Source organism: Lontra canadensis, unplaced genomic scaffold (genome assembly GCF_010015895.1).
Source record: "Lontra canadensis isolate GAN:19392208 unplaced genomic scaffold, GSC_riverotter_1.0 scaffold54, whole genome shotgun sequence".
NCBI lineage: Eukaryota > Metazoa > Chordata > Mammalia > Carnivora > Mustelidae > Lontra > Lontra canadensis.
Window position 1 is genome coordinate 11,735,417 of NW_022631048.1, and position 17,043 is coordinate 11,752,459.

At 57.5% G+C, this 17,043-nt stretch overlaps 1 protein-coding gene across 1 annotated transcript in view; it reads left to right on the forward strand.

The window, feature by feature from the left end:
* The first annotated feature begins 272 nt into the window (after positions 1-272).
* The window catches only part of PKD1L1 (polycystin 1 like 1, transient receptor potential channel interacting), a 166,311-nt gene continuing 149,540 nt past the window's right edge, over positions 273-17,043 (forward strand). The window contains exons 1-8 of the mRNA XM_032874935.1: positions 273-556; positions 5,669-5,839; positions 7,342-7,461; positions 7,914-8,082; positions 8,761-9,000; positions 10,437-10,569; positions 12,243-12,449; positions 15,377-15,558. Coding sequence (XP_032730826.1) covers positions 343-556; positions 5,669-5,839; positions 7,342-7,461; positions 7,914-8,082; positions 8,761-9,000; positions 10,437-10,569; positions 12,243-12,449; positions 15,377-15,558 — 1,436 coding nt within the window. The 5' untranslated portion in view covers positions 273-342. The remainder of the gene's footprint in view (positions 557-5,668; positions 5,840-7,341; positions 7,462-7,913; positions 8,083-8,760; positions 9,001-10,436; positions 10,570-12,242; positions 12,450-15,376; positions 15,559-17,043) is intronic.

Below are 17,043 nucleotides of genomic sequence, written 5' to 3' on the forward strand. Positions count from 1 at the left end.
CGGCTGGGATTAACGCCGCCAGAGCGGGGCTCTCAGATTGTAGCTGCCCTCAGTGTCCCCGTGATCCCTCCCATCCTGGCTTCTGACTCCATGTACCTGGCATGTCTCACCAGTGCCGGGTGATGCTGGTGCCACTGGTCCTGGGACCCCACTTTGGGAACTGCGAAAGTCAGCCCTGCCATCAGATTCCGCTCGGTCTCCGTCCCTTCTGCTCAGACCACTGTGTTCTCTGAAGCTGTCCCTCTCTCTCCCCACAGCTCCCTCAGCCACAATGGCTCAGCATGCTGGCCTCATCCCAAGCAGCTCTGTCCCCCTGCTCAGTGTCACCCTGGAGCCGTATCCATGCAAGTTCCTGCTGACGTGGTGGACCCCGCTGTCTGTGGCTTCCCAGACACGGACGCTCAGGCGCCGCCCAGTCTGGGGTTCGGGGTCCAGGTGGCTTCCCAAGCAGCTCTGCATCTGGCAGTGGATTTTGGAGATGGCTCTGGGGTCCAAGTGACGGTCTGCAATGTGTCCGGGGGAATGGCGGTCACTGCCTACCACCAATTTGGAAAAGGTAGGGTACTCGGTGTCAGGATCTGAATCCAGGCAGGGAGTGCAGGTACGGCGAGACCCCAGAGGTAGCTCTGGCCACACCAGGGACGAAAGGAGACCCCACTCCCCCCCGCACTCCACCCGTGCCTGCCATGTTCTGATAACAAAGGCTCAGGTGCCTGCACTGTGCCTCCCCCATATATGTTTCCTCATCGAGTCCCACCATCGCCCTGTCCTCCATTTGGAGGAGCCCAGGGACGCCAGAAGGGCAGGCGTTTGTCCTGTGGTCACACACCTAGTGAGCCACATGACCCCCTCCACAGGGAAAGCTCTGAGCTTTGGTGAGGACTGCGGATACGGCCTTCAGGTACACATACACTCACACACATGCGCACACACACGCACACACTCATACACACACACACAAGATTGCACACTTAATCTTTTGCACTAAGATGTCACATACTTTGCATTTAGGCAAAGTCACACAAGCTGTCTTTCTCCAGACATCTTGGCACTGGAACCAGTCTGTGTGGACAAGGACTGATTCCTCAGAGCTGGTGTTGGGGGGTGGGGGCGGGGGGGCAGAATTCCGTCCGACCTTGTCCTGCTCACCTGCAGCATGTCACCGTTTGCTTTCTGTTTATTTTTTATTATTATTATTTGAGTATGGTACATTCTCGAAGTTCCAACCCCTACCTTATAGGGAGCTGGGGGCCATGGGTTCACCCCTCGGGCACAGTGCTCGTCTCTGAGATGTCCGCGCAGTTGAATATTTAGTGCATTGGACTGTGCGTTCTGGCCACGAGTCTGAGGATGCTGGCTCTGCTTTCTTTTTATCTGAATGGCCACCCCCAGGTGCTGCTGGCTCTGCCCCTGGGGATCCGGAGAGCACCAGCTTCTGCCCGCCACCCCCAGCCCGCCCTCCTCACCCCTGCTTGTGGGTTGGGTTCTGCTGTCCATGCAGCTGAGCTCCCCTCTGTTACTCGTCTTTTCTAAAATTACTCTGGTTATCTTCACTTGTCCGTTTTCCCACGTGGACTTTAGACTCCCAGTGGCTCGCATGAAAACATCTTATTGGCCTTTTTGTCTGCATAGTGTTAAATTCATGAATTGATTTCCACAGACTGTTTATGTTCAAGAAGCTCCCTCCTCGTGAAAATAGCTTTCTCTGCCCAAGTCTTCCTTGTGTCTTTAGGAGCATTTAAAAAAGTGTCTTTGCAGGGAAAGTGCACGATTCTCGGGAGAGATTTTATTTTCTGTGCTGGGGTGTGTGAGATCTTTTCTTTCATTTTCTCTTCCAGTGGGTTGTCATTGGGATGTAGAAGAGTCGCTCGTGTTCGCTATGGATTCTGTACCCTCTGTCGCTCTGAATGACCACAGTGTGTGTAGTTATCATGAAGCTCACTCCTTAGTGTTGGCCGGTCATGTGAACAGTATTTACAGATGGGGAAACGCCCTCCCCGTTCCTCCAAGCTGACACCTGTCCCGTCCTCGTCTCACTCACTCAGCGTGGCTGCTGCTTCCAGAACAAGGTGGCCGAGGACAGAGGACAGTGGCATCTTTGTTTCGAGATGTTTTTGGTGTCGCCCGTTAAGCTTGGTACCAGATTTGGGGCCGGTAGAACTTCCTGAATGTTGAGGACCTTCTCATCTTTCCTCCTTTTTCAGGACTTTTTTTTTTTTTTTTTAAACCCCAGTTAGGCCGCATACAGTGCAGTGTTAGTCTCAGGTGTGCAACACGGAGTCGACATTGCCCTCCATCACGGCAGGTGCACGCCTTCATCCCCGTCACCTGCTTCCCCCCCACCCACCTCTCCTCCAGTGACCAGCAGCGTGTTCCCTGCAACGAAGAGTCTGTTTCTTGCTTTGTCTCTTTCTGCCCCTTTGCTTTTTGTTTTGTTTCTTAAGTTCCACATACGAGTGAAATCACATGGTGTTTGTCTTTTTCTGATGGACTTATTTTGCTCAGCGTAATACTTTCTAGCTCTGTCTACCTCATCGCAAATGGCAAGAGTTCATTCTTTTTGATGGCTGAGTAATATTCCGTTGTATATATGTGTGTATACACACACCACATCTTCTTAATCTGTGCGTCATTTGATGGACACTTGGGCTGCTTCCACGGTTTGGCTGTGGGTGACATTGCTGCTGTAAGCATCAGGCTGCATGTGTCCCTTGAATCTGTAATTTTGCATCCTTTGGGTAAATGCCTCCTAGTGCAATTGCTGGGTCGTAGGGTAACTCTATTTGTAACTTTTGGAGGGATCGCCATACTGTTTTCCAGACTGGTCGCACCAGTCTGCATTCCTACCAACTGTGTAAGAGGGTTCCTATCAAGGATTTTTAAATTTTTAATTTTTAAAAAAGGTTTTATTTAGACACAGAAAGAAAGGGAGCCCAAGAGCAGGGAAGGGCAAAGGGAGAGGGAGAACCTGAATCAGGCACCGTGTGGTATGTGGAGCCCAATGTGGGGCTCTATCCCAGGGCCCTGAAACCATGACCTGAGCTGAAATTAAGTCAGACACTCAGGGGTGCCTGGGTGGCTCAGTCGGTTAAGTGCCTACCTTTGGCTCAGGTCATGATCCCAGGGTTCTGGGGTCAACTGCATTGAGCTCCCTGCTCATCAGGGAGTCTGCTTCTCCCTCTCCCTCTGCCCTTCCCCACTTGTGCTCTTTTTCTCTCTCAAATTAATAAATAAATCTTTTTTTTAAAAAAAGGAACCAGTCTTGGAATTTGGAAATTGACTACATTTCCTCTTCTAAGTTTATCAATTTCTGCTTTTATCTTTATGGCCTTCCTCCTGCTTTTAAACAATGCTTTTGTTCTAGGTTTCCATTTTGAGTTGGATGCTTACATTATTATTTATTATTTAAGTAAAATCACCACCTGTCACAAGGCCTTTCTCGTGTTCTGGCTTCAGTATTCAAAGTTCCAGCCCATCATGATGAGTAGATATTTTCTCCCATTTTGTTTAAAAAACATGCCAAGGTTGTCTTTGTGGCTTAAAACGTGGTCAATGTTAGAAATGAAACGATGACAGCTGGCAGGTTGTCAGGCGTCATAGCCCCGTGTCCCTCATCAGAGCAGGCGTGTTGGCTCCCGACCTCTTCATGTCCTGAGCATCTGCGCTCACCCTCTCTCTGGTCCTCCTGATCACACCCCTTCCAGGAACGCATGTGTGTGTGTGTGAGTGTTATATATGAGTGTGAGAGCATGTGAGGAGGAGGAGGAGGGGGACCTGGCCTGAGGCAGGATTTGGGGGGTCCTCCCCCTCAGCCCCACTCTGCCTCAGCAGATAGCCCAGCACCTGTCTGTCCCACGCTCTTGTGATTGCTGGATCCTAGAGTAAGAGTGTATCTAGTTTTAAAGAAACCACCCAACTGTCCCTCAAAGCAGCTGCACCATATTTTTTAAGTTTATGTATTTATTTAAGTCATTTCTATGTCTCGCATGGGGCTGGGACTCGCGACCCTGACATCTGGAATCGCCCACTCCTCTGACAGAGTCGGCCACGCGCCCCGCATGGGTCGTCCCACATCCCCACCAGTGGTGAGCAAGTGCTTCTGGGCCCCACATGTTGGCCAGCGGTGGGTGTCGTCGGGGGCAATCAGGGCTGTCCCTGAGGGGTGTGGTTCCCGTGTACTTGGCCTTGACACGGGATGTGGAGCATCTTGTCACGTGCTGGTCCCTGTCTCGCCATCTCCTTGGGTGCTGCGCCTCCATCTGGAGCTCCCCCATCTGGTTTCTAATCTACTTGCTTGCTCATTGAGTGTTGAGAGACCTCCGTACGTTGGGACAGCGACCTGGATCAGACGCGTCGTTCGGAATAGGAGTGTCAGGAAGACTCGTGGAATACTGGTCCCACTTCTTCCGTACTCAGACTTGTTACATGTGAATGACAACTTGCTGGCTCTTCCATCCTGGTCACACGTTCTTTTCTTGAGGAACGGAGGGGTTTCTCCGCTCTTGTCTGGCCCGAGTGGGGTCCCTGGACTGACATCATCCGTATCTGATGTCGGGATCAAGTGAAGGTTCTCCGGCCACAGACGCAGACTCAGAAGTGCAGGGGCTGTGTCCTCATCCTTGGTGCCGTGGGGAGCCGTCCGCATGACCGTCCACACTTCCGCGCTGTGGGGCTCTATGGTCAGCTTCCTTTTTCCTCCTTGGAGATGACTTGATGGCTTTGTCTGGCTCAAAGTCATTGTTTATATGTGAGGTCCCTGCGCGGGAACACGTCTCAGCGCCGGCTGTCCCACATCAACTCGGTCTGCTGCGCGCTGTGCCTTTCCAGGATGTCAGTATGCTGCATTTCCTTTGTTTCGGGAAGGATTTTTTAAAAAGATTTTTATTTATTTGAGAAAAAGGACATGAATGGGGGAAGTGGCAGAGAGAGAGGGAGAAACATTCTCCGCTGAGTAGGGAGCCCCATGAGGAACTTGATCCCGGGAACCTGGGATCATGATCTGAGCCAAAGGCAGATGCTTTGAGCCACCCAGGCATCCCCAGGAAAGAGGTTTTTTTTTTTTTTTTTAATTGTGTCTTTAAGTCATTTCTGTGCTGGAATTTCAGCTTTCTTTATGGCAGTCTGGCCACGCACGTGCTAAGTCCCTTGGCTTCTCGAATCCTTCCTGCTCCTTTCATCTTGCTTATCCTTCTTGATTTGCCTCCAGGTCCCTCCTGTCGTGCTCTCTGGTCTGTTTCCCTCCCGCTGGCCAGCTCCACCCCACCCCTCACTTCCTAGAAGGCCGGTGTGTGCACGTGTGTGTGCGTGTGTGTGCATGTGTGTCTGTGATGTCACAGCTTCTGCCTTCTCTTGCCTTGCCCCAGAGTGACGATGTCTGTTTGCTTCCTCATGGATACGTTCCAGTGTGTTGTTCTCGGGGCCCAGGGCAGCATCCTTGGTTAAGAAACGACTAAGACGTTCACGGCACCGAGCATGAAAGCACATGTCAAGCCCTATTGCATATGACGTGCCCCGCATGGTTCCCCTGCCTACGAGGTGGCTCCTCCGGCAAGAGAAGGCCACCTGTGCTGGGTCCGTCCCCAGAGGACGCACCCCTCGTCGCCCTTGCACGGACGTTCAGGGTTGCACGTGCTGTTTGTAACTATCACGTGGCCTCTTCTCTTTCCAGGAGGAGTCCACGTGCTCCGGGCGTTTATCTACGAGTTCTGTGGAACTGAAAAGGAGCTGGGGCCTTACTTTTTGGAGGTTGGCCCTGCGACCATGTCCGTGTTCATGAATTCCAGCAGCATCCACAAGGACGAGCTTCTCGTCTTTGCCGGCCCCGGCATGGGTCAGGAAGGTAAAAGACACACGCGGAGTCGAGTGCCCAGACCCACCTGAGCTGGCGTGGTACCATCCGAGTCCAGTCGACTGTCCACACAGACACGCATTCATCCTTTCCCCTGCCTCATTGGCACGGCGCTGTGCTCCGAGGGGCACGTGTGGATGAAGTCCCCGGGTCCTGGTCTCGGGGTTGACGGTCTAAGAAAAGCATTGAGGTCGGTGTCGGAAACACAGGAGCCGGGGATGAATGAGCGCTCACAGGGGTCAGGCCCTCTGCTCGTGCTCCGCTCCCATCAACCCCCGGTCACCGGCGAGGGGCCCCCCATCCGCTCAGTGTCGTAGACGAGGAACCTGGCTTGGGGGCCAGCGGGACGGGAGTGGGGCATCAGCCACGTGTCAGCAGCACATGGAGGGAAGAGTCGTGGGCAGACATGGGCGCCTGTTGAAGACAGCCGCAGAGTGCTCGGCCTGAGTGGCTGGGGCGATGGGTTACGTTTCCCAGAAGCGGGGAGGAGGGGAAGCCAGTGTGGCATGTGTCCCGAGGCTCCCGCTCACATGGAGGTCTTTGAACCTGGTTCTCCACACTGACCGTCCGGCTTCCATGGGGTTGGCCTCGCGGGAGCCTCTCCACCCAAGAAATTAGGCCAGGCAGGTGGGGGTTGGGCAGCCTGTCCCCGGCGATCCTGTGTCAGGAGCTGGAATCGGAGGGCCCAGCACAGGTGCGCGTGGCACGACGTGTGCCACGCAAATCCACGTGTGCGTTTCGTTCTGTGGCCGGTGCTGCGTTCCCGCCTGCGGAGCCACAGCTGCTGCCGTGGGAGGGCGTCTCTGTCAGCCACGGGGTCAATTTCCCGGAAATTCTAAAGCTCGGGTGAACAGGACAGCACTCCGCGTGACCGTTGTTACAAATGAGCATTTTCTCCCCGTGCAGGGAAAAATGACTCTGGGCAGCGGTGCTTGAAGGGAAAGACCCCTCCTTTCCTCATGCAGACACACGGGCTGTCGGAGCCGCCCCAGACACGCCAGTCCTCTGGGACCCAGCGAGGCGTGTGGTGCCTGTCCTCCGCGTACGCCCACGCGTGCATGCACACTCACGCACACACACACGTGTGCACCTGTCCTATACGTGAGGCACTTTGCATTGCGTATCCGAGGGGTCACCGGTCTGAGGCTCACTCAGGGCCCCGTTGAGAGCCTTGTGCAGTAAGACAGCCCTTAGTGTGCCCGCGGGGAGATCCTTCAAGACAGGGCTGTCCAGCGACGGGATGAACACGCCCGCCCCGAGCACAGCCGCTCTCAGGAGCAGGAAACACCGAACAATGTTGTGAGAGACGTTCCGGACAAGGCCCGTGGCCCGCAGGCCTGTCCGACTTCCAGGCTCACTTGTCAGAACTTGAACCTCACCGGAACTCAGAGGCGGAAAGTAAACGATGGAAATACTGGTCATCCACGGCGTGAGACGGAGGCATGGTCCTTCCGGCCCTCACATGTGTTCGTTGTGTTTTGTCGTCTGTTCAGGCTCCGTTGTCTCACATCGATTTCCAGCCGGTCCCTCGAGCAACGTGACCTTCACGTCTCAGAGCCGAGCAGGGGGCAGCCGGGCGTGGGACCGTGTGACCGTCCGGTATCACATGCAGCGTACGTCCTCCCTCTGAGTCTGGCTGGTTAGGGCCCCGGAGGTCGCCTGGTGATCTGATGAGCTCTGATGAGAGTCGCGTTTGCCCTTGAGCCAGCTCTGCGCTCCCCTGCGGTTCGTTCTAGTGCTTTCTAGAAACCACACGCGTCAAGGCTTCGGCCTGAAGCTGTGGGGTGGGTCGCGGTGTAGAAGCCTCCGCCTGCCCCTGGCCCTGTCCCGTGCTCTTTGGAGAGAGCTCGCAGGGGTGGTCACTTTCACTTTATGAGCTACGGCTTCGGTGGCCTTTGATCTGGGGCCAGAGTCGCCCAGCGGGTTCCCACTGCAGCCCTCCATGTGGAATGGGGACCGTCCCTCCCGGCGCCCTGTGTGGGAGGTGAGGGTGCGAGGGTGCTGGTGTCCCTGCACGGCCCCCGCCCTCCGCGCCGACGCTTCTCTCCCTCCCCCACTCTCACAGCCGTCTCTGTCTACACAAACGGAACCATGTTTGCCACCGACGCCCACATCACTTTTCTGGCTGTTACTGAGGAAACGACACCCCTGGAGTTCACGTGGTCATTTGGAGAAGGTCCAGCCGTGAGGACAACGTCCAGAAGCATTAAGAAAAGACTCGGTGTCCCCCGGTGGTGAGTCCGCGGGCGTCATGACAGGCGGCTGCGGGAAGCTCGGCTTTAGCTCGTCCACAGACTCCCCCGATGTCGCTGCAACAATTTCGGACGCCGCTGCGGACAGGAGGGGCACACGGGGAAGGCTAAAGGATGACGAAGTCCCTCCTGCCTGAGCTAGGGGTGGGCGTGCGGCTTTGGAACCAGCGGTTCCGGGTCAGATCCCACCTTCTCAGATCCCACCCCCTAAGTCAGTCCCCGTCCAAGCCCCGGTCCCAGTGCTGCTCCTGCCGCTCTGCACGTGACTGACACGAAGACGAGGGGTGGTCCCACCGTCCCACTACCTCTCCCAGTGAGCGGGGAACTGTGGGGGCTGGGGGTGCCTGCAGATGAAAGTGCCCCCTCCCCCAATCTTTCTTTTTTTTTTTTTTAAGATTTTATTTATTTATTTGACAGAGATCACAAGTAGGCAGAGAGGCAGGCAGAGAGAGAGGGGGAAGCAGACTCCCTGCCGAGCAGAGAGCCCGATGCGGGGCTCGAACCCAGGACCCTGAGATCATGACCCGAGCGGAAGGCAGAGGCTTAACCCACTGAGCCACCCAGGCACCCCTCCCCTACCTTTCTCGGGGCTGCTCTCTACCTCTGACCCGCTCTTGTCCCCCACCTGCCCTTCCTGCCCCCTTGGCGGTCCCCCCACAGGTACAACGTGACGGTGCGGGCCACCAGCGAGCTGGGCAGTGTGGCCTCGGAGCCCCGCCGCATCAGGACGCAGAGGAGAATTGTTGCCAATCGGCTTGCGTCCCCCTCCTCAGCTCTGCTGAACACCAGTGTGACGTTTGAGTTCAGGCTCAACTTTGGCACCGATGTCACTTTCCTGTGGGACTTTGGGGACGGCACCGTGGGCCCAGGGGACAGTTCGGCCAGTCACACCTACAGCAGGTGAGCGGCTCAGTCACAGGCACAGCTCTGTGGTGGCGGCTGGAAGGGCCTTTGTGAGGCGTGAGCCCCTCGTCCTCCACAGCCAACCTGGCAGTGCGTGCAGTTGGCAGACACCGAGGAGAGTCAGATAAACCTGCTGTCCAGGAGCTCACGGTCTGGGGCCTGGGGACGGCAGGCAGGAAAACAGTTACTGTGAGCACCAGGATGCAGGGACAGAGCTGTGAGACGAGGGGTGGGGGTGCAGATAGAGGTAGAAGGTGCTCGGAAGGATGGCCGGGGGCTCACTGTCTGCTGAAGAGCTTGGGCTCTGTCCTTTCATTCGGCATTTACTGAGCACCTGCTGTTTACCTAGAAGGAAACATTATGGAGATCCAAGCACCGCCGGGCCTGCCGGGGGGAGGTGGGCGTGTCCACGGGAAGCCACCAAGACAAACCGTAGGATTTCCACCGTCGAGGTTAGGGGAGTGGTGAAGGGCAGGCCAGCCAGGTCTGAGCCTGAGCCTCCCGGCCGTTGCTCCTCAGCAGGGGGTGAGCCCTACCCTGGGTTACGGAGGCCGTGCAGACCTCTGGGCGGAGCTGGGCCTCCGGCTAGCGTGGCACCGTTCACGTTGCCGTAATGAAGTAGTGACGGGTGCAGAAGGGCCGAGAAGCGAGGCCTGTGTGGCGCAGCAGCAGGGAAAGACGGCCGACCTCCCTGAGTGCAGGACTTCCTCTAGAGCCCCCGTGGCCTCGCCACCCACAAGGACATGCCTGCACGGCCCAATGCGAGCTCTCCCTGTGTGCCCTCTCCATGGGAGGTGGGTGTTCACGGGAGGAAGGAATTGAGCAGGGGCGCCCTGGCAGGCTTCCCCAGGGGCACACCTGGGCCCCAGACCTGGGGATGTGCTCTGTGGCCCCGGGATGGACATGCGCCGCTCTGCACCCCTGCCCCATTTCTGGAGTGTCCCAGGGGTCCCCAACCACCTGGACCCTGAGGGGGACCCCATAGCCTGCACTGGGGTCAGCAGGACCCACCCTCCTTAGGGACACACCATGACAGCAGGTGGCACTCTGGTTCCGTGGCTCAGGGAGCAGAGCGGGAAGATCATGCCCACTTTCTGGGTGAGGGGCCGGGGTGCCCATCATCACATGGAGGGTCATCCCGTGGGGCAAAGATGGGCCAGGCCATGGCCACCGGGATCTGTCCCCACAGAACGACTGTTTCTCCGTCAGCAGGTGACATCAGTCTGGGAGCTGGGCGGGCAGCCGGTGTGTTAACTAGGTAACAGAGGCCCCTGTGGACCAGCCTCATGGGCGGACGCCCTCTGTGCTCACGGGTGGGCTGTCTGGCCCTCAGGTCCCACAGTGACGCAGTGGAGGCTGTTAGGAAGGGGACAGGAGAGGCAGACGCCTGGTGGGCTGGGTGTTTGCATTCCTGTGTGCTGTGGCCCTTGCAGGGAAGGAGAGTTCACTGTCCAGGCCCTTGCCTTCAACGACGTCAGCGCCGCCTCCCTGCGAAAGCAACTGTTCATCGTGCGGGAGCCCTGCCAGCCGCCCCCCGTGCGGAACATGGGGCCCAGGAAGGTGCAGGTAGGCCGGGCCTGGGAACAGCGGGATTTTGGGGAACAGACACCAGGGGGGCACCTCTTGGGGCTCCTGAGGCCCCTGGCAAGGTTGGGGGCCTCGTCCCGGCCTTGCAGGGGCCTTACTGGCCTTGATCGCTCTGGTGTTCGGTTCGGCCTGCTTTGAGGGGCTGTTTAGAAATTGCTTGTGCAGGCTGGCCTGGGCGGCTCTGTCATTAGCCCTCTGCTTCCCGCTTAGGTCATGGTCCGGGGTCCTGGGATCAAGCCCTGCACTGGACTCTGCTCAGCGGGAGCCTGCTTCTCTCTCTGCCTGCCGCTCCCCTGCTTGTGCTCTCTCTCTCATGCTCTCTGTCTTACAAATAAATGAATTTTCTTTTAAAAAAAGAAATAGCTTGTGCCAAGCACTCAAGCATTTTCAGGAGAAAGGAATGTTTGGATTCCTGTGAAGTCAACAGCCAAAGACACGATTGGTCCCTTCCCAAGCTTTCACTGTGCATTAGGAGAAGGAGGGAGCACCCACTGTGGGTTAGGAGAAGGACGGTGGTGTTTTACTTCTTTTGTTCCTCTGGGGCCTCCGGGTTAGAGCAGATTTCCCATGTCAGGGCAGAATTGTTTGTGACACATCGAAATCCAAGCTGTGACTTGGCTGCATTTCCAGACTGCACACTGGGCCTCCGACCAGGGTCCAGGGTCAGGTACCTCCCACCGGGGATGAGGTGGCGGGGATCGGGGGACCCACAGAAGAGCCCCCAGGGCAGGGCCTGGATGGTTCCTGCCACATGGCTCCTGCAGGATGGTGACGGCCCCTCACAGGCAGGACCCGAGCCCCCATTAGGCCAGTACACACCTGTGTGTGTGCACTGACAGTGGGCTTTCCGGGTCGGGGGGATGGACAGAACGTCAGGGGGACCCTACCATGGAGACGGGGATGGCCAGGAACCAGGGGAGACGGACTGCGTTTAAATCGTGACTCTGCTCTCAGGTTGAGGCACTGAATGTGGCCTGTCCTGGTTAGACAAGGTCCAGGGGCGTCGTCCGCAGCATGTGGTCCAGACTGTTACTGGTGATGTGACCCGGGGTTCTGTTCTAAACAAAGGAACCAACACTGATGAGTCCATTTTTCCTTTATAATTTTTTTTTGTGTACACATTTTCTGAAAGTGTAAGGGAAGGGGGGAGTCATTTGGAACACAGCAAGAGAGCCCCACTGTGTCCCTGGACACACTTAAGGAAGGCCAAAGGTCCACTTCTAGTGTTAAGGAATACCAGTCTTAAAATCCCATTTCCCAACTCCTTCTAGACGTTTACTCTTTTCCCTTTGTTGTGGGAGATTTTCGTTAAACTGTCCTGCAAGGAAGCTTTTGTGCTTGTTCCCTCTCTCGCTGTGTCTCTCTATGTCAAATAAATAAATACAATCTTGAAAAAAAAATGGTTTTTTAAAAAGATATATTTATTTTAAAGAGAGAACATGAGCAGGAGAGGGGCAGAGGGAGGGAAAGAGAATCCCAAGCAGGCTCCCTGCTGAGAGTGGAGCCTGATGTGGGGCTCAATCTCACAGCCCTGCGATCGTGACCCAAGCGGAAATCAAGAGTCAGGCACTTAACACGCAGAGCCACCAGATGCTTCTCTGTGGCATCAAGCATAATGGACGTTTCGAGACCTCTTTCTCTCTAACCCGCAGGTGTGGCGGTCTCAGCCTGTGGCCCTGGCCGTGACGTTCGAGTCTGCAATCCTCTGCAACATCTCCCAAGGCCTCTCCTACACCTGGACCTTCTGGAACTCCCAGGGGTGGCCGGTGGCCCTGCCCCCAACCGTCAGCACGCACAGGCAGACGGTCACTGTCCCCAGCTACTTCCTGGCGCCCGGCAACTACACTGCTCTTGCCAGGGTAGGTTGTCAGAAGACATTTGTCCCACCAGCCCCAGAGCTGGAGCTCAGCCCCGTCCCTCTAACCTGCTCTACTAGAGATAATGAGGGTCATCACAACAGGTGGGGCTGGGCTCCCTAGAAAAGCTTAGCTCCTCTCAGAGAGCAAATTGCTTGTCCAAACGCAGGAAAGTCATCGTGAAAATCTCATTCTTTTAGCAAAAGCCTCCTGAGCATGTGCTTTGACGGTGTCGCTGAGGTAGTCCCGAAATGTCAGAGAGTGTCAGTGTCGTCACAGAGCGTCCCGCCTGGAACGGGAGTGCACGTTAGTCAGACCGCGGAGGCCAGGAGGACACCCTGCAGACCAGGCTGCTGCTGGCACTTGGTGTATTTTGGCTGGAAAAATGGTGAAAATATGTTGTGGTCCTTTCTAGAAGAGTTGGCTTCATGGAGCAGAGTCTGTTCGCAGGCAGAGACCGGCCCTGAGTTGTCCTGCTGTCTCAGAGTTTCCGGGGAGCTCATCACCTCCCGGGGGAGGGGTGGCTGTGAGCCCTGCCCCGCGCCAGGTCGGGAGAGGGTTCCAGAATGGCGGAGGCTGGGACGGTCCCCTAGGAGCATGCAGGGTTTGTGGGGGTGGGTGGGGGGACACGGGGCTGAACACATGAGTAGGAGGCTCTTCTGAAGACCAGGGGAAGGCAGAGATGGAGGGATCGGGCCTCAGGGCTCAGCGGGCCATGATGGCAATGTTGGAGGGGGGGCAGGTGGATGGGGGTGAGGGGACTGTGCTGGGTCTCAGGGCGGAGGCCAGGAGCAGTGAGGGAGGAGGGAGGGCAGGTAGCCCTTGTGTTTTGGGGCTGGGGCAGGGGAAGGAGTCAGACAAGGAGGCGAGCTTTGGTCCGTCTGTATTAAGCATCGTAAGGATCTGTGTCACTACTTTTCCTTAAATTTTAAAATAGTGGAAAAGTTTTATTAGTTATAGTTTAAAAAAACAAACAAACAAACAACACTGTTCCCATAATGGTCTGTGTTGTTTTTTAGTTTAACACGGCTTAACATCTTCGTGTCCGATGTCGCTTGGGCAGTGGCGAGTAGGTGTCCTGTTTCCGTGACTGCCCCTGAGCCCTCCTTGTCGCTGAGGAACCTGGGGGAGTGACTCCTAGAAGGGTACATTTCAGCTGGACGGACAGGGCCAGAGCAGACCCTGTGAGGTCCACTGGACTGTGCTACCAGCCTAACTGCCAGCGTCCCAGCTGGGCACGAATGGGGTGGTGGAGTGTGTCTGAGGCGGGCGTCTAGCCAGCCTTGCCGAGAGGCCACCTGTCTGGTCTGGCCCCACACTTGGCAGACCCCAGATGGTGTTGTTGGTTTTGTTAGAAATGGCCATTCTTGTGGGGTCTGGTTCATACTGTGTAAGGTCGCTAGTGCCATGTGACCTGGCAAAAAGAGAAAGGGACAGGACAGCCCATGGGGTTTCCTTTCTATCCACTGGTTCTGAGCAAGTGCGTGCAGCTGGGTAAGGTGTGCGAATGTGGGCATGGGCACGATCGGTGAGACCACGTGCCGGTCGCCTGTGCGTCCGGTGCCGAGAGCTCCTTTCCCCCAGGCTCTGGACAGTGGGTTTGCGGCACTTGTCCTGCCCGTGTGGAAAGAGTGGAGGCTGGGATCCAAGCCGCCAGGTGCGGCGGCTCCGTGTTGGCACGCTTGCTCGCGAGCCTGTCATTGCCCACAAGTGGCTTGGACACATCTTCCTCCAGGTCACGGGACCTGCCCTGTTGAGGTGCTCCTGGTGATGTCTGAGCTTGTCCTCACGTTGCCTCCGGAGGTCATACCCTCCGATGTGCAGACCCCCTGCTGTCACTGCCATCCTTCCCAGCAGCCCCCCACACATCCCCATCTTTGGACATTCCCGATGGTTCCTCCAGCGGTGGAGGTGGAGGTGGGAGTGGGATCACACAGTCGGTAGATGGCCATCAGGGCCCCACTTGGGAGAGCCACCAGCAGGGAACCTCGGGTGCATTTCTGAAGGAGGCCACAAAGAACTGGGCCCAGACCCACGAAAAGAGCAAAAAGTGTGACGCTGTTCCCGATTGTGTCAAATTCTCAAAGAGCCCTTTGAATGGCGGGTTTACAAAATGTTCCAGTATTCCCGAGTTGCGGAATAGTGGTCTTACAGTTCATTTACGTTGCTTCAAGCCTGTTGCACGAGGGCTAGAAATGTAGTTTTTTTTTTTTTAAGATTTTATTTGAGAGAGAGCGGGAGCAGGGGGAGGGGCAGAGAGAGAGTCTGAAGCAGACGCCCCGCCGTGTGCAGCCCAACGGGGCTCGATCTCACGATCCTGAGATGATGACCTGAGCCGAAATCAAGAGTCAGCTGCCCCGCCGCCTGAGCCAGCCAGGTGCCCCGGAAATGTAGCTTACAGGAGGCCGGCTAATGCCATCCGAGACCGCGGGCAAGCTTCCTGTTGGCGGAGCAGGCTTGGCGGTTGGCCTGTGTGCTGATGACAGGGACCGTGTCTTCAAAGGTGTACCTGGGGAGTCGCAGCTCTGTGTGCCCCCAGACATGAGTACATGTCCCTACCCGCCCCTGCTCCAGCCACCTTGGCTGCGCTGGCACACAGTAGGCGGTTTCTCTGACACAGGTGACGGTTGGGGTTCAGAATAATGGAGCGTGTCGGTGCGGCGCTGGGAGGCGCTGTTGGAGCTGGCGGCTCGCTTACATTCACAGTTTCCTTCCAGTATTATCTTGGTTTTGAACTTACTTATTTACTTCGAAGTCATCGCTACACCCAAGGTGGGGCTCGAACTCACGACCTCGAGATCAAGAGTCGCACGCTCCACCGACGGAGCCCACCGGGTGCCCCAGTCTCCTTGCAGCGTCAGAGGGCATCTGGCTCCAGCGCGCCTCCTGCCCAGGCCCCTGGGTGACGCCCCCTTGTCGCCGTGTTCCAGGTGCGGGTGGAAGGCAGCGTGGTGCACAGCAGCTACAGCGTGGCGGTGGAGGTGCGAGCCCGGGCCCCCGTCAGCGTCATCTCCGAGGGCACGCACCTGTTCCTCTCCAGAGCCCCCTCCTTCCCCGTCGTCCTCACGGGCTCCCAGTCCTACGACCCAGACCACCCGGGGGCCGTCCTCAGGTGAGCACCCAGGAGCCCGACTCACGTCTTCAGCGGGGGGCGGACATATGGGAGACGGGGGACGGCTGTCACTCAGACGGGAGTAGCGCTGGACGTCGGTATTTGAGAAGTGAGGTGCCGTGTGTCAGAGCGTGCAGCCTGCGGAGCTCAGGGGCAGCGGACGCGGCTTTCTGTGGACTGGAGGCCGGCAGGCTGATGGAGGGCCAGCCATTTGGTGTCTGGGACGATCTGCCTCCTGGTTCCTAGCTGGTTCTTCTCGCGGCGTCCTCATGGGGCGGGCGGGGAGGGGGTGCCGGGGGCTCCGCCCTAGAAGCGCCATCTGTCCCTTCCTGGAGGCTCTATCTCCACGACCTAATCCCCTCCCAAGGCCCCCGTCACCACCCTGTCACACGGGGCGTTAGGTCTCCACATCGTAGCGGGACCCCTCAGTCCTTGGCAAACACGTTACTCTGTGACTGACGTTCTTGCTCTGATGAAGGGGGGACTTGACCTCCGCGTGCCCCTCATCCCGCACTGCTGGAGGTCCCCGGCTCAGGCCTTGGTCCCCTCCCCATCCACATGCCCTCCCCAGTGGCCTCACCCGATTTCCTGATGGGACCGGATCCATGTGACAGTCACCTGCAGCAAGCATCCTGCGTCCACACTGTTCTTGGCCTCCAGGCTGGGTGTCCCGCCGTCTCTGGCCTGGTCCCCGTGCAGCCTTCCCGTCTCTGCAGGCGGAAGGTCCTTCCCAGCGTTCAGGCCAGTCTTCACCGAGCAGGTGGACGGAGTCTGTGAGAGCCCCGTCACCGCCCCACCCCCTTCCGACTGCGCTCGGACATCACGTGCCCGGGGAGGCTTCCGATGACCCCGCAGTGATGACGTCCCGTGCTGACTCCCCGGTGTCTTCTTCCAGAGCCCCGTCTCCCCGTGACATCCCGCAGTCCTCATCAGTGCTCCGTCCCCGCTGGCATGTTCGCCGCGGCGGGCAGGGCCGTGCCTTGGCATGTCCCTGTGCCTGGCACAGAGTGGGTCGTCCGGGGCTATTTCTGAATAGAGAGAGCAGACAGCTGCTGCGGCCCGAGCGTGGCTGTTGGTGGAGGCGAGAGGCGGCCTGCTGGGCTCGCAGGTCACACGCACGTGTTCTGGACACACACACGCTGGCATCGTGCCCCCGTGCCCCGGCCGCGGGAGACAGAGCGGGGCCTCGTTCCTCGTGGACCCTCGCTGAGAGCCCTGCGTGGTGCCCACGGCAGGAGCTCAGCATGTGTCTGCGGAGACGGGCAGAGTCCGCTCCCGGGGAGGGGGGACTGTTTCCGCCCAGCCAGGAGGAGGGTTGCTCCCCAACGGGCCTGAGCTAGACCAGCGCCCACCAAGTTCCTACAGGCTCTGGAAACAGGGAGGCTTAGAACTGGTGCTTGGGTCCAGGTCACTCACAGTCCAGACACGGAAGTGAACTTGGAGGGGCGAGAAGCAGTGTGGACTTCGGGGTGCTGTGTGGGGAGC